Genomic DNA, 17,229 nt, shown 5'->3' on the forward strand with positions numbered 1-17,229 from the left:
AGGTCGTTAGAAGGCGCTGCGTAGTTCAATGCGCGCGCCCCAGAGTCCTTTTTTTTTCTCTCCGGATTCGATTGATTCTGTGTATCACCAACAGCAGCCGCGGCGGTCGCTCAAACAGCCTCCGACAATGGCGCTGCTTTAATTTCCGGCGCAGCACGTTATGGAAGGTCTCTTTCGTAACCGACTCGATCAAAGGCTATGACCGGGGAAAGCACTTCCTTTCGCAGAAATGGAAGGACAATGCACGCTAGACGAATGCGTGATTCCAGACACTAGACGCCTCGGTATATTCGAAAATATAAGTCTCCAAGTGGTAGATCGCTCTTCGCGTTTTTTTTTTTTTCAAAATTATGGCTTGGGAGAGTTGGTTTGTGCTTTTAGATTTAAAAAAAAACAAAGCTGAAAAAAGGACATGACCCAAAGGAAGCAGTGAATAACAGGCTGCCGACCGTCCTGTCATTATGCGTTCATCGCTCCTACTGTCCTTATCAGGCTGTTTCTGAATACGTAAGGGCGTTTTTACGCACACCCCTGTGATTCCAGCTGCGATTCGAAAACACCATTCTCTTTTCTCAGTGCATGGTGTTTAAAGAACGTGTTTTGTGTGCCGGAGGAACTACGCATCCATCTTCTTCGCTCAACCCCCCCCCCCCCCCCCCCCCCCCCCATGAGAGGCGCTTGGCTTGGCTACGAACGGCCATTCGGTTAGTGAAACCGAATACATTCAGCAACGCCTCAGAAATATGTAGTATGTAAAGCTGCTCTCTCTTTAAAGACTCGGGAATGGCGCACGTATGACGAAACAGTGGGGCTTAAGTGTGGCCTTTCAGTTCTGGAAACACTTAGTTTTTGTTTATAATATAAAGTTTTGACAGATAGAGAGTAGGTAAGAAGCGCGAATAAAAGTTAACCAGAACATAGCATTGGCCTGACGAAAGGCGTGAGGGAACTTATTCGCTTCGACCTGCGAATTCACTGTCCCAACAGCTGTCGCTGTATTTCAACGTTGTTTGTCCCAATAAATGCAGATTTAGAGCCTATAGCGTAATCCTGTCGTGCCACATTTTCTTTTTTTTTGTGTGTGTAGCGGTCGATTAAGAGACTTGGGAGATCTGAAGGTGAAGGGAAGCCTCGCTGCTTTGATTCTTTGATTTTGCTTTTTGACGTGATCCTTGAGTAAAACAAAGCTGCACGTTTCAAACAAGACATGTTTACTGAAATGGTGTCTACCCGGAACTTGCTGAACGTATATGGCTGCCAGGTCGAAAAGCCTTCATCCTCCATTTAGTCGTGTCCTTCCTACCGGGCCAGTTTCCGTAGTTCATAATGGAGTGTTTTTTCCTGGGCGCATGGATATCTGAGCTCTTTAAAAAAAAATGAAACCAAAAGATCTCACAATGCCGTCCACAAAAAAGGCCACGCCTCGAGGACTACACGAAGTGCACTCACTTCCTGTTGTCTAGGAACCAGACGCAGTAACGGTGAAAGCCAATGCGGAGTCCTCACCCAACCAGCGGGAGGCTAACCTGCACACGATGCCTAGAGGATGAGATCCCTGATGCGTCTGCGCGCTCTCACGAAATCCCGGATTATCCAAGATCAAAGGGAGCCATTACCGGGCGAAATACGACACACGCAAAAATCTCTGCCACCCTCCATCACTTCATTCCCTGAAAACTATTTGTCTTCTGCAAGATTTTTGTTTTGTTTTAAAGCGATGCTGCGCAAACACGCCACATATATGCATACGCTCGTGCCCCAGCCGAAGCCTGCTGCCGTTCTCCAGAGTATCTGTTCCATGCCCTGCGGGCGGTGAAGATGACGGTCTTTGCATTAAAAAAGCTATATATATATATATATATATATATATATATATATATATATATATATATATATATATATATATATATATATATATATATATATATATATATATATAGCGCAGTAAGGGAAAACCTCACTTCCGCTGTTGTTGTACACTCGTAAAAGGAGAGGGGAGTGTAAATACCGTAATGTGCCGAGCAAGAAAATATAAATGGGAGAGAAAACTGCTCAGAAAAGCGGAACTTGTTATCGCTAGACTGCAGCGCGTGCAGCAACAGCGCGCTGCACCCAGCAACGCGGACGTCCTTCCAAGAAGCCTGTTTTTTTTTTTAATTCGTGTTCGACGTGGCGGTTCGTGTTGTTGGCATTTTTTTTGGCCGGTTAATTCTTTTCCCAACTGTTATCGGTGGTTTTATTTTTTCCCTGAAATAATAGGGAGCCCCCTCCCGGGAAATATGCTAATAAAGTCAGAATACTAACCCACTTACTAAGATCGCTGTCTGACCAAGACCATTAGAGCCAAAAGGACTAAGTTCATGTGAACAAACCCTCCAGGCGCTCGATACAGAGAACTGCTGATTTTGCCAGCACGTGCGTATGACTTGTGCTTCCAGAAAAAGACAGAATAATGACGAGAAAGGAAAGAAAAAAAGATTCAAAGAAAACTGCTGAGATCAGTATTTCTTTTGTTAAGCTCCGTACCTCATATGAAGAAGAGGCATATCAACGTTTTAACAAGGAAGGCAGATAAGTTGGCCCGAGGAAAGTCGCTGGCACTCTCCACGATGGTGTGGAGAAGAGAGGTCAGGAGGTTCATTGTGAACCACAATGCAGAAAAGCAAAGCCTCATCGTAAATCTTTAACACTGGGTTCCATTTAACGAAGAATAGATCAAAGAACAGCCACGGAATATGTTAATCAGCAAGAATCAAAGATGAGCTTGAGTGGCACACACGACAGAATCGCCTTTGCCGTCCTGTCTGTGCTCACAATAATGAAAAGAGAAATGAAGATAATATGTGAAACAACGCTAACGAAACATCATCAACATAACTGGGGTGCAAAGAACAATATCATCAGGTTAACCAACAGGACACATGTAGTGTGGGGTGCTTATAGAGCAACGTTTGGATTGAAAATGCCACCGAGCTAAGTAACAGGCATGTGACGAAAGCGCGTCATTGAAATACCTCGCCATCCTTTGACGTTCATGCGTAAGCCTGTTCAGGACACTACAAAATTGCGCAGAAAAAAAAGAATAAGAGCCCTTCAGTTCACTACGACCCACAGATTTTGTTTTGATTTCGCCACGAGATGTAAGTGGTATCAAGGAATTATTTTTACGAATTTGTTTATTACAGTAAGCACCTGCTATTGTCACTCCAATCTCTTGGCTCTCACATGTCAGCGTGCATTCCAGATAACAGCGACACACTGTGACAAAGACTTTCATGAATATTGCTCACGAAACCACGCGTTCGCGCTCAGGAAGCATTAAGCGTAAGGTACCTATATACAGTAGTATGAACAATTCGCTGCTAACTGAAGGATCTGTCTGTCGCGGTGTATTAGCGCGTACCACCACGGCGCCAGGAGTGCATAAAAATCAACTCAAGAACCGTAACGAAGGTAATTAACTCTGTCAGAATGAATGGTGCGCTCGAGAAACGAGGGCGGTCTGACCCGTTAATTTCTCTCAGCCATGCACGACCTGTTTCGGTGACATTTCGTGGAGCAACGTCCGCCACCATTGTGCGGTTCTCCTGGAAAATCGTTGAACGACCCAACTTCCGCGAGGACGCTAATTAGTTTTGACTGGCTCTCTCGATTCTGAAACGAAAACAAAATTGAGAAATGGAAGCGCCGCTACCCCTGTATACGCTTTCACGATGAAGCATAGAAAACGGTCACAATTGAGAAGCGCAGAGTCAATCTCAATATGCCGTAGCGCAATGCGTGACCTTTATTCTTTACGCGTAAGCGAGCAGTGGCCCAGCATTGCAATGCACAGACCATACAATTGGTTTATAACGTGTCACTCTACTCAATTAAGGGCACAACAGCAGTTCTTTCGGCTGCTGAATTATTCAGACTGAGTGTTCACATATTAGCTAGTTCAAGTTAGTGCGAACAAGTATTTCGCGAGACAGGTAAATCATTTTTGTGCGAGCATATTTTATAATCGTTACGGCGCGTCCAATTCGCCACTAGTTGTTTCTGCCCCAGAGAATTTCTAGGCGTGCAACGCTAATGTGTGCTGTCATAGCAACATCTGCGTACGAGCGACAACTTACGCATAATGCGTGACCGCCGGGCGTGCCTGAATTTTTATTACTGTTTCGTAAATGGTACGATGAAAGAAAGCCCAACTGGTAAAGAGAGTCGGTGATAAAGGTGCTGTTGTTTGCCGGAAGGAACGAATGAGAAATTACTCGTAAGTTTATGAGAGCTGTGTTTTGTCCGCCGTTGTGGAGTAGGTTCCGAAAGTGCTGAAGCACTTCGAATTTCATGAGCGTGGGAGGAACATGACTATAGCGTTGAGAGTATTCTTCTCCTGGGGTAAAAAGCGTCGCCAACGTCATGGAAACGGTATGAGCAAGGCGTCGCGTCTATCTAAAGGCAAAGGCATGATAAATAGGGTTAGTAATTATCACGGTAGAAACTGTAATGCACCCAGATCTTGACGGGTGCTTTGTTTTATCTGTATTTCATCTGTTCTCAGTACGGGAATCACCAAAAAAAAAAGATCGAAGAAATGTAAATCACTAACTCGAGGGATTATGACTAAGGAAAGCTCGAGACCACGCCGTCCTCCAAGTGTACGTGAAGGCGGCCGCCGTATTTCTCCACCCTCGATCGTATGAGGGAGGGCTCCCACTCAACGCATATGCGTTACATGACCACACAGGGCACCGCTAGTGTCGTGGACCACCGGCCACCGACCGGGGCGACACTACGCGGCCAGCGGTCGTGTCAAGAGACTTGCGCGCGGGTGGGGTGAAAGGCGCACCGGGGCTAGTGAGTAGGAAACGACCGTTTGTGCATCGTTCTTCTGTCACCGGCTGACCGCGCCGAAACAGATGGTTGTTATGAACTCTGCACCACCGAATGCGTAGCAATACTCGGCTACGACATGAAAACCAACTTTCTGGTCCAATGAAATGCGAATTTCTTCTACTCGGAGAAAAACAGGCTGGAAAGCCTATCCTGCTAACAATACCAGACGAATAGTGCTGCATCCGATTGTAGTTTCGTAGCGCATCCCACAGATGGCACCGCGCCGTAATTAAAAACCGTGGCAAAACGCTCCTGCCATCCCTACCGCAGCTTCCCGCTGCATTTCGCTTCCCAACAGTGGAGACAGGCGTCGCGTCGACGCAATCATGCCTGCTCTGAAGCTTGAGAAAGGGGAAAAACGCGCACAAATGTGCGTCGGCGAGAGAAGGGAGCAGGCAGGAGGGGCACAGCATTGTCAGCGTGTGTCAAATTGATTGCAACGAGCTCGAATCGGCTCTTTTGCTTCCAGTAATCAGAGCCGTAGGGAAATGAGATTCCTAAAGGAATCCCGACTGCGATTGCCGTTTAAAACATTCTGAGAAGGAAAACTTGCTGAATTGGATCAGCTCAGAAGAGCGTTCAATGCAAGTTAAATTCGTGACACAGAACCAGGAGGTAAAAGAAACAAATGCGATGGTGCGCTGCAGTGATCTGTAAGCGATCAAAAGAGATAAGCGAGATTTAGGGTGAAATGCTTGGGGCGAGATTATTTAGGGCGAGATTATTTAGAGTGGAATGCTTGGGAAATGGGTCTTCGACCCCAACTTGAGAATTTGAAAAATACCTTGTGCCATGGCACTCTTTGGCCATCGATGCCCTTGCGCCATAAAAATCCATGATCATCATCACTTATATTCGTTTGAATTTTTCATATAGGCTTAACTTGTACGCGGGCCCGCTTGTCACGACGTATAGCCAAGATAATATTTTCGCAAAAATGATTACTGCTTTCGAATTTATCCCTTCCCTTACGGCGCAGTTCAGGCGTCCAACGATATATATGAGACAGATACTGCGCCATTTCCTTTCCCGAAAAAAAAACCAACACCAATTTCGAATTAGACCGCATTGAGACCTCTCGTAGTAGTATCTGGGTTACAAAGGTACGTCCAAGAGAATTTTGTACTTTCTAGGCGCCAAAACCACACACGCACAAAGCTAGTAAAAAGAAGCATTGCTTCACTCTGTCTTGAGTCTGCACTAAAGAAGTCATGTGTTCACAAGATGCGACTAAGTTTCGACAACCAATTGGCCAGGCTGGCTTCAGCCGGATTCCCTGGTTCGCTCGTGACAGGGGTCGCCGAAAGCTTGCTGCAGAAGATGAAATCGAGGGCAGTGAGAGCTGGGGCAGAGGTCCCTCGAGAAGAGGTGAGACCTGTGGCGGTGCCGTATGTGCACAAGTTGACCCACAACCAGAAAAAGGTGGCGAGCAGGCATGGTGTCCCGCTCGTTTTCACAGCCCCCCTGAAGCTCGAAAGTGTTTGCCCTCGATTAGAAAAAAGAAAGCAAAAACAAAAAGAAACAGGCTGCGGAACCAAGCACGGGCGACAATTCATGAGGTGTACCGAAGGGGTAGTATACGAAATTCCCCTCTCGTGCGGTCGTGTCTATATAGGACAAACCAGGCGCTGTGTCAATGAGCGAATCAGGGAACATGAAAGAAACGTGGAACAAAATAAATAGGGCCCAAATTTACCAAAACATATTAGATCCTGCCCTTCGCGCTCTTGTGAGCCATGTTTTTCAACGGTGCGGATTCTGGCCAGGAGTGACAATGTAAAAGCAAGAGAACTTATTGAAGCATTCTATATCAGCAAGAAAAGCAGTTTGTGCGTCAGTGAAACGTCATTATCTTTATACAATGCGGAAAAACAGTTTTTTGAAAGATGTTTATCGTGTACTACTTGATGTATGAATAAGCTCCTTGCGCAGGCGCCGGTTGACTGTATATATAGGCATGTATGTGGCTTCCCCAAATTAAACCAGTTGTGAGTGGCACTCTGTCTCGTTTCCTTCTCTTGTGTGTGTGTGGTTTTGGCGCCTAAAAAGTACAATGTTCAAGTACCAACTTGCCCAACAAGAAGTCCTCTTAAGTCCAAGAGAATACTGCCACTGGGCTATTAGAGCAGATCAAAGAAGTTAAGTGACTGAATACATGTCTCCACTTCCTGCTTTCCTGCTAGGAACAGCTTCCACTTCCGGCTAGGAACAGGTTTATATCCTTGAATGATGAAGACAATCGGGAGCAATCAGACAAGTCATTTACGACAGAGAGGCAATTGCGAAGAAGGGACGATACAAAGCAGTTAACAAAACTGAGAAATTGGGAAATATCGAGACAGAATGATTATTTTAATGTTATTTTTTTTCTCAATATTAACCAAAAACTCTATGCATGTCCATCTGTATTTATGTATTTGTGTTTCGGCATATGGTTATATTTGTTTCCAATACTGTATTTGGTCTGCCCTGCCTTGTAGTGCACTGGACCTCGTCAAGTTGGCAAAGCAGCCTTTAGCTGAGGTGGTCAAATATTTCTGGCATTTAACAGAATTGAATTGAATTTAAACTAGCTTCGGAGCTTTCAGCAAGGCCCATGCATTAAATACACGCACTCTAGTTGGGCCTGAATCGGGAGGTTAGCACACTGTCATGCCTCCAGTGGTATTCAGAGACCAACTAGAAAACAGAAAAAAAAGAAAGTAGGAGAGCGCCACTATCTGCTAAACTCCAAAAACTAGTACTGGTAGTGGCCAGGCTTTGGTTCAGAGTTTCGTGACTGGTAGAATCGAGTCAACTCTGGTTTGCATTGAGTCCTTAAGAAATCAGTGAATTTCGCTTACGTGGAAGAAATTAACGCAATTGGGTGGAAAACTGCGTACAGGCATGCTATACGAAGGAGTCCTGTTTGGTTGTGCTCCCCGATAAAAGTGTGAATTTAGGCTCCTCAAAAAGCTCGCTGGTAGACATGCACTGCCTGAGCTATGTGCCACGGAATTTCAATTCCACCATTCAGTACCCCCCCCCCCCCCCATCCTCCATTCTTCCCTTTTTTTAGAAGCGTTCTCTGCTTCTGGATTATTTTTCCCGCTTTCCTAACGGTCACCACCTTCGCTCCTTAAACTTCTCTTCGTGCGAATTAAACCTTCACGCCCTGCCTTATGTCGCCTCTTACCGTGTACAGTGTCACACTCACTATTTCATCACCTTGTTCACGAATTAGCGGCAAGCATTCGCAGTAGCGAGCTAACAGCTGTACCCCCTTCTTTCTCTCCGTGTGGTCCTCCGTGGTTAGCAGCAGGGTGGCATGATGGGGGTCACTCAGCTCCTCCTGGTCGGCGCCTGCTGCCTCCTGGTGAAGGAGGCCCTGGGGCTGCCCACCACAATGGGGGGCGCTGCCAGCCACGCACACCACGACGCCCAGAAACCGCAGCAGCAGGAGCCCTCGGACGCCGGCAAGTTTAATTCTTGAAAGCTGCTTCTTTTATGAGGCTTTGAGGGCTCGCTTCAGTGGCTCACTGATTGACTGACTGGGTACGAGGGTAAGCGGTTGGCTGTGTTTGTCACTGACTCTGTGCTCAACTCAGAACTACTAATACTTATGTTGTCGGCCATTCTTCCAGTTAGTTAGGGTCATGCTCCAGGCATGTAGCTTTTATTTTATGCAGAAATATCTGCCTGGTGCACGAGCGCTTAGAGAAATTAATGTCTATACGAGTAGCTTGACATGAGCGGCGCTGACAGTTTTGCGCTCCTCCATTTTATTTTTTTTGTACAGTCACGGACAAAAGTCTTTCGGCCACGTGCTCCTCAAACAAAGCCCATAGCTCTATTATTAGCCTCCGGGTGGAGACGCACTGATGGAAATGAAAGAACAGTCTTTTGACCTTCACCTCTGCAGGTGTGGCCTCCAACCGCCGGATAATAATAGAGTTAAGGGCTTACTTAGCGGAGCACGTGATCAAGATACTTTTGCACCCGACTTTACATTGAATTGCCAAGAGGATGCCTGACTGGCCTCAGACCGGCTTTTTCTGGCAGTCATTGAATGAACCGTGCAGTTATTTAGTTTAAATGAGTATATTGGAGGGGAAGGTAAGTCCTTCTGCCGAATGAGCTGGGCTTTTTTGATCCAAGGTAGGAATTGAGCGCAAGATTTTTGGAGGCTTTAATAGTCTCACTCTCTCTTTTTGTTTGCTGAATGCATTGTTCGTTTTCCGCTGTCCTGCAACGCAGACAAGCGCTCCCAGGAAGACATCATGTTCGGCAACCAGCAGAACAAGCCCGCTGGCATGGTGGACGACCTGATCGTGTTCCCGGAAAGGAAGGCCTCTTCCTCCTCCTCAGCACATGCCGCCAAGGAAGCTTCCGGGGCAAAGCCGGACAACAACGCCACGCACCACCAACAGACGCAGGAGAAAGCCGGTGAGTGCGCTGCGCTCGCTTTGTGAGCACTGGGTTGAGAAAGAACGTGCCTTAACCTCGTCAAAACTTAGCGAAGTCCGGACTGCCAACGGTAACAAAAGTAAACGGTATTTTTCGGTGTACAGTCCACCGGCTGTACTTATTTAAAAGTTAAAATCCAGCGCTTTGAGGATTATCTATAGGTGTGGATTATACGGTATTTCGCTTTCAATATCGCTGAATTTCTCATTAAATTCGAAACGCTTATTGCATTACGAGGCTTTGTGGTACTTGCGATGTGCGTTCACGTGCATTATTGTACGATGGCTGCAAGCTTGGCTGTTGCAGGATATCTACCGGCTGCAGACAATAAAGTAATTCTTTTCAGCCCAAATTTAGCCTTGCAACTATTTATTTATTTATTTATTTATTTTAAGAACCTCAAAGACCTTGGTGTCGGGCATTAGATGAACGTTGCGTTGTAAACAAATAATACAAAAAAACCTGGACACTGGGCATGGACTGTAAAAAACAAATACGGTATTTCTTAACGCCGGCTGTTCGCATTACCATCCGCAAATTAATTTTTGAAGGCCGCAGGTCCGACAGCTCTTTGTCTATAATCTCTCTTTATGTTCTATAAACAAGTAGAACCCCTACCAGCAAAATATTGCCCGCATTAAATCAGATTTCTTGAAAGCGCCTGTCACTTCATTTTCCTGGCCACACAGTCGTAGGCCGTGTCTTCATTTTAGTTTCTAGGGGTGTCCTTACTTTCTTTGTGCAAGATAGGCTATGTTTTCGGAATTCGTTCCTTGTCCTGCCCTACCCTAAGAGCGAGATGAGTTGGCCACTTTGTTTGACTCTTTCTACATGTTTGCCACACAACAGAAATAAACTAAAACAGCGTCAAAGAAATATAGCCTTGCATGAGGGCGTGTTGTCGGTGTGAATCGAAACGGAGTGCTATAATACAATATATGTTACATATTATTGCTCAAGAAATTAATAAAGCGCAGAACTCCACTTGCTCACGCGCACTTGGTACAGAATGACTGCACCCGTTGCGCACGATTAACAGGGAAACGGAAAACAGCGTTTGTGTTTACTGTATTATAAAGAGTTCGGCTTTTAACTTATTCCAGAGGGATAATAAGTTACCTGGGAGATCAGTGAAAAACAAAGATAAAGAAGCCACTTCACCACTGCACTATTCTCATAAATGGGGGTAACGTGAACAGGCAAACTAGTGCACTGTCAACTACTATGGACCACAGCAAGGTATACAGTAAGCCAGAGACCTGTACTAACGTCGATTGCATCGTTCAATGAACAAAGTCCGCCAGTAGCACCTAACTTTACACGTGAAAATCAGGCTAAATAACAACCTATTTTATGTTATAAGCTCGTGTCACCTGCCTTTTCGCATTGCCTTATAAAAGAAGCCTGAGCAAATAACTCTGGTCTTATGGTTAGACTGTGTGTACTAATGAACCTCAGCTCAGTACTATAACCGAGATTACCGGGCTTCATAGTACGACTGAAAGACCTAAATGTGCAGTGCGCGCACGAAATTAGTTTCACTTTCTAAATCACATACTCTGCTAAATGACATACTCTATTCCAAATCCCCTGCAATAAGTTGATTAGCCGCTGTGGCTACGCGTGTGAAGAGTGTTGTAATAAGGAAAGAGGGCATTGCTCTGCTGCAGTTCTCTGTCTTTAAAAATTCAACCACGTCAATTTATCAGGCCAACTTTGTAGTATATGAATAACATTCCAGGTTAAGAGGTTTTTGCCAAATTGAATTTACCAAATAAGTTAAGCTTTGAAATCTCAAAACCAGACAGATTGCAACTGGAAACCCTTTCGAACATAATGAGATTCCGCCCGTCTACCTCCATCTTTTTCGCGCAGTTCTGTCTTTTTTGCGAAGGGGTTAGCTCACTGACGCCATATAATTCCATTGGCACGCCTAGGTTTTCCCCAGGTGAAGTTATGTTTAGTTTAGTTCTCTGCACCCGCTTTGCGACAGTTCGGGTCATAGAGACACATAGACGGAGTCGCACAATTACTGCTATAATGTCATTATTCCACAGTAGCGCTGCTCTGTTATTACGTTTCAAGTTTACTTTCTAGTGTTACTTTGCGATGTTTGCCTTGCTCATGCGCTTTGTTACAATTTTTGTCACTGGGTGGTAGTGTACTGAATAAATGATTCCAGCAAAATTAATGTCAGCGGCACGGTGGCGGGAGGGAGCCCATTGCGTGCAGGGTGAGTGCATGGGCGGAGGAGAAACTAAATATTAGGCAGCTCGTTTGTGGTTTAGAGCCCACTACGATCCGGGCGCGCCTTGCATCATTTAGAGCCAGGAATCCGGGCATCGCGAGCTCAGAGACTCGTTACAACACCGGGGTCATTTCCGCTCATCCATCGTCCAAAGCGGATTGGACGCACTCAGCCCACGCTTGTCGCCGCCACTACGGTCATAAGTTTCTAGCCCCCTCTGGCTGCTTGAAGGAGCCTGCTGTGGAAGTTTTCTTTTTCTTCGTAGGAGGTTGGCACTCAGCGTTGATCTTGCTGCTGTGGGTTTTTGCTGTAGTTGGGTTGCTGTCGCGTTGTAATCGCGCGCGCGCGCGCGCGCGTGTGTGTGTGTGTGTGTGGTGTGTGTGTGTGTGTGTGTGTGTGTGTGTGTGTGTGTGTGTGTGTGTGTGTGTGTGTGTGTGTGTGTGTGGTGTGTGTGTGTGTGTGTGTGTGTGTGTGTTGTGTGTGTGTGTGTGGTTGTGTGTGTGTGTGTGTGTGTGGTGTGTGTGTGTGTGTGTGTGATGTGTGTGTGTGTGTGTGTGTGTGTGTGTGTGTGTGTGTGTGTGTGTGTTGTGTGTGTGTGTGTGTGTGTGTGTGTGTGTGTGTGTGTGTGTGTGTGTGTGTGTGTGTGTGTGTGTGTGTGGTGTGTGTGTGTGTGTGTGTGTGTGTGTGTGTGTGTGTGTGTGTGTGTGTGTGTGTGTGTGTGTGTAGTGTGTGTGTGTGTGTGTGTGTGTGTGTGTGTGTGTGTGTGTGTGTGTGTGTGTGTGTGTGTGTGTGTGTGTGTGTGTGTGTGTGTGTGTGTGTGTGTGTGTGTGTGTGTGTGTGTGTGTGTGTTGTGTGTGTGTGTGTGTGTGTGTGTGTGTGTGTGTGTGTGTGTGTGTGTGTGTGTGTGTGTGTGTGTGTGTGTGTGTGTGTGTGTGTGTGTGTGTGTGTGTGTGTGTGTGTGTGTGTGTGTGTGTGTGTGTGTGTGTGTGTGTGTGTGTGTGTGTGTGTGTGTGTGTTGTGTGTGTGTGTGTGTGTGTGTGTGTGTGTGTGTGTGTGTGTGTGTGTGTGTGTGTGTGTGTGTGTGTGTGTGTGTGTGTGTGTGTGTGTGTGTGTGTGTGTGTGTGTGTGTGTGTGTGTGTGTGTGTGTGTGTGTGTGTGTGTGTGTGTGTGTGTGTGTGTGTGTGTGTGTGTGTGGTGTGTGTGTGTGTGTGTGTGTGTGTGTGTGTGTGTGGTGTGGCATGATGGACACAGAAATGAAGCAAACTGCGGTCATTTTGCTTCGCAATGTTTTCGATGTTTCACCGAAACAGCACTTGACCTAAACATTGACTTCCAACCAGAAGTTGTAAAATGAACAGTGTAAAGGCGGGCGCCAGTACATGCAGTATGCAAGCGCATGTAGTTGAAAAGCTGGATGAGGTCATTTTTTTTATGCCTTCTAAACAGTTCTTGCCGGTAGTAGTCAATGAACATTTCTGTGGGAATTATCCTGTGGGCAGAAAGTAGCCCAGTACGAATGAAAACTGCATATATAAACCCGGTATTGAGCCGAAAAAGTGGACAGCAGAAAAAGTGCTGGTGGAAAACAAAATTGCTTCGTAAAAACTAAGAACTGGGCAAAACCTGGTGTTTCTGTTTCATTCCACAGGATGCTTATTGCTGAGTGTCTCTACGCGATCTCCACTGAACACAGGTCCTGGACAGCAATCTGAGCAACCTATTGCAGGCAGTTTCTGCATTACTGCGTCATATCGCGCTTTCGGAAGTATTTTTTGCCCGCGGATGTTATCGAATGTTGGGCCGTTAGACATGGGTGAAATCGGAGTGCTATTTTTTCCTCATTCTCCTTGTTACTTCTATGTTTCTGGTGCGACAGTTGCCAGTTTCCTGGACCATTTGAACGTGGCTAGAAATTTCCATTCTAGTACTGCAATGCGATAGAACTGCATTGCAGTAAAACTGCCGTGCTTTCGCATAACTGCCGCGTAAAGTGTTTAAGTGCCCCCGGTAATTTTTTTTTTACGTTAGTAGTTCCCCTTTCGCTCTTGGCTTTTAGTAAATACTCCCAGATTAACTATGGGCTTATAGTCTAACTGCTGTTAACTAATGGTGACCTTCTTTCTTGTGTCACGTTGAGAGAGAGAGTAAGGTTCAATGAGAGGAAAGGCGGAGAGATCGGCCGGCGGAAACATGACCCTGATCCGCTACTCTAAAGGCGGAAGGGGGAAGAGTAGGAAAGAATGAAGTATAGTGCAAATGGAATATGTTGATGATATAATACAATGAGATGTACGTTCGCGACACACTGGCTGCCACTCGTTTCTCGCGCAGATTGTAATGCAGATAAATGCATAGAACACGTGGTGCGTGTCTTGCACACACAGACTCGCATATCCCTTACACAGTGTTCAGAAATGGGCTTCCATGCAAGATAACCGCTGGCCTTTAAGGGTAACGGAGAGGATTCCAAGAGAAGGCAAATGCAACGGGGGAAGCCAGAAAGTTGGATGGCTGAATGAGATTAATAGCTTTGCGGGGACACGGTATGGGAGAGACCTTTGTTCTGCAGTGGGCGCAGTTAGGTTGTTGGGGATGATGACGACGATATTGCAGTGATTGCTCTTCGGGCTTGCTAGAATTTTGTGATCTTGGGGAGGTTGGAGGAACCATTTGGTGTACATAACCGAAGGTAAAAGTTTCCTTGGCGAGGACCTTAACTGGACTGTGAAATCGTAAACCTGCATCAAACATAGAGATACTGTCCTGTGGTTTCAGTGCAATTGCATGGCTGCTTGCATGGAATGCGCCAGCAAAGTTGGAAGATCTACTATCGTGAACGCTACTCTGATGGAAACCCCATCAGCATTAGCCAGCCTAGCTCCAGCAGCAGCGCCTTCATTTCCCGCAGTGGCCGAGTATCAACTGAAGCTTTTTCTCAAGCAACCGCACATTGTCGTCGTCTAGCTGCTTGCATGGTTTTAGCTCCTATGAGCTTTAATGCAGATCTTGAGTTGAAATATATGGCACAATGCTTTGCAGTCTGCTGAACAACCTAGCAGACGGCCTGTCGTATTCCGTCCAATTCAGTTGCCGTGGAAGGCGTCTTATGCTTCAGCCCAAAGCGGTAGCTTAAGGAAGTTCCCGGCACTATTACCGCTGCTGCTGAAGAGCAAGAGCTCTTGTTACAATGCATTAGGAAATATTTTTCGAAACTTAGTTTTCCATGGGTAATAAACAAGTTTGACGACACTCACTAAACGCAGGCTTGACATGCGACCCTCGGCAACGCTGTTTGCTGACGCATATTATCGAATGGTTACGCAACGTAAAAATGTCTTTTTTTTCCAAATTACACTAGATCGTTAAGTACCCCTAGCGAACATCAAAATCTAAATTAAACTTTCTACATCGTGACGGCACTTCTTTCAGCCCATGTGCCGAACGTGGAAAGAGACGGACACCCCCCTCCCTAAGCGACGCAAAAAGTGGAAATGTATGGGAGAAATGAAACCGCCCTCCAACCGCCCTCTCCAAGAGTGACCGATAAGTCCGTTCCGGCCCAGCCGTGGGATGATAAACGCCCCATACCATACCATACCATACCATACCATACCATACCATACCATACCATACCATACCATACCATACCATACCATACCATACAGTACAGTACCATACTGTACGATATCATACCACACCATACCTTACCATATCACAGCACATCATATCACATTGTCATACCATACCGTGTAAAAGCAATTTCAGAAACTTACTGACGTTTATCCCATACTATGGACGGTAAATTACCGGAGATTGCGCTTATAAAGTAAAAGGCAAAAATGCAGCTATTAAAACGCGAACACCGTGAATAAGTCCATATATGAACTGCTTTTTCTTTTTATGAACAAATTCAATTTATAGTGCACCATGCCCCCTTGTCCCCTCCAAACTCTTGCCCCAGAGTCCCATGATCTATACCGATTCCTTACAATAGACACAGTGAGGACGGCATCCTTAGTGCTACACAAGCGCTCTGGCGCACGCATTCCTAACTTCGGTGATAGCCATTACGAGCCTGCTTTTGTTCCGTTGACACCGAAAGGATGTTGGAGAAACTTCGAGCTTTTGTTGTAGTTGGCATCTTAGCGCATTTGTGTATCTTCTCGTGGGTTATCGCGTTCGCACATCTGCTGCACAACTACAGGCGCTTTTCAACAAGCGTGAAACTGTGTTTGTCTACCGATACCTACGCAGCTGGCCGCACGGGTGCCGATGCCGCAGCGCCACTTTCGGAGGACGAAGTGCCAGAGCCGAGTGTCGCGGCGACCGCCGACGGAGAGCAGCCTGAGCAGCAGGCGGCTGGCGAACTGCTGGGCACAGCGGCCGGTGCTCAGGCGGGCAAGTTCGACTACTACGACTACGCCGACGACACCGGAGTATCGACGGCCGGCGCTGCAGGCAGCGACAATGACGAGAGGGCACCCGGCCAGCCTGACAACGGCGGTATGCACCCACGAGTGCTATTCGATAAGGTTTAGGGGCGCCGGGATTTTGGGAACCCCAGGGAAGAAGAGATCCGGGCAAACCACGGCTGACGATTTGGCGCCCGCTTAGAGCGTCCGTTCTCAGTAGCTGATCTTAGTAATGACAAAGGGCATTACTTGATTTTCTCCCCTCGTAAGAAAAATGGTCATCCTACGTGCTCACCGTATTTATTGCAGGTGCCGACGCGGTGGCTGAGTGGTTATGGCACTCGGCTGCTGACTCGAAATACGCGGGTTCGATCCTGGCCGTGGTAGTCTAATTTCGGTGAAGGCGAAATTCTAGAGGCCCCTGTACCGTGCGACGTCAGTGCTCGTTAAAGAATCCCAGGTGGTCGAGATTCCCGGGCCCCTTCACTTCGGCGTCCCTTATAGCCTGAGGCGCTTTGGGGCGTTAAACCCCATAAACCATACGCCTATTTATTCCAGGTAAATTGTTCTCCCTTTCAACAACTCCGCTCAAAGCGAAATTAACCTACGGGAGGGTCGGTAAGCCAGGAAGTGGAAAAGCGAATGTGCAGTTTAATAAGAAAAACATGGTTTATTTCTACCTTTTGTGGAGAAGGAACCGATTTATGAGCAGAATCTGTTTACAGAGTCGCATAGAGTTGTATCAGGTACTACAAGTGTTCTTTTTTCTCAAGCACTTTTCTCCGACAGTTATTGCCGAAAAAATGAACGCACGCTGAAATTTAAAAGAAAGAATCTGAACGTTTGCAGCCAATCAAACCAAGCCGGGTGAAAAGCTAGCATTCTTGAGCCGCATAAACAGGCCCCTTCCTCAGAGCCGGTTTAGGACAAATGTTGAAACTGAGAGGCGTCTTTCTTCCCGCGCATTTTTTTTTTTGGATCAGACCAGGGTGCGTTAGCAAGTGCAATTTATTTATTACATATTTATTCATTCTGCAATCTCAGGAAAATTTTTTTGCAGGGTAGACACACAGAAATCAAGAAAACAAAACAAAGGCCACAAATACCTAATACATTAAAAAAACGAATAAGCAACATATGGAAGCACAGGGCTTATGCATTATGTATGATGACGTATTCAATGTTCATGTTGAGCGAATCGCACTGTAGTCGGCTTGGTGCGTTCGAGGTCACACTAAGTCG

General features: G+C 46.3%; 1 protein-coding gene across 3 annotated transcripts in view; it reads left to right on the forward strand.

The window, feature by feature from the left end:
* LOC144099171 (uncharacterized) overlaps positions 1–17,229 on the forward strand; it is a 49,235-nt gene that overhangs the window by 23,119 nt on the left and 8,887 nt on the right. For 2 of the 3 annotated variants that reach the window (XM_077632300.1, XM_077632299.1), the window contains exons 2-4: positions 8,177–8,336; positions 9,118–9,306; positions 15,830–16,078. In XM_077632300.1, the coding sequence (XP_077488426.1) occupies positions 8,189–8,336; positions 9,118–9,306; positions 15,830–16,078 (586 nt within the window). In that variant the 5' untranslated portion in view covers positions 8,177–8,188. The remainder of the gene's footprint in view (positions 1–8,176; positions 8,337–9,117; positions 9,307–15,829; positions 16,079–17,229) is intronic. The other variant, XM_077632298.1, reaches the window with a different exon arrangement.

This window comes from Amblyomma americanum, chromosome 7 (genome assembly GCF_052857255.1).
Source record: "Amblyomma americanum isolate KBUSLIRL-KWMA chromosome 7, ASM5285725v1, whole genome shotgun sequence".
Taxonomy (NCBI): domain Eukaryota; kingdom Metazoa; phylum Arthropoda; class Arachnida; order Ixodida; family Ixodidae; genus Amblyomma; species Amblyomma americanum.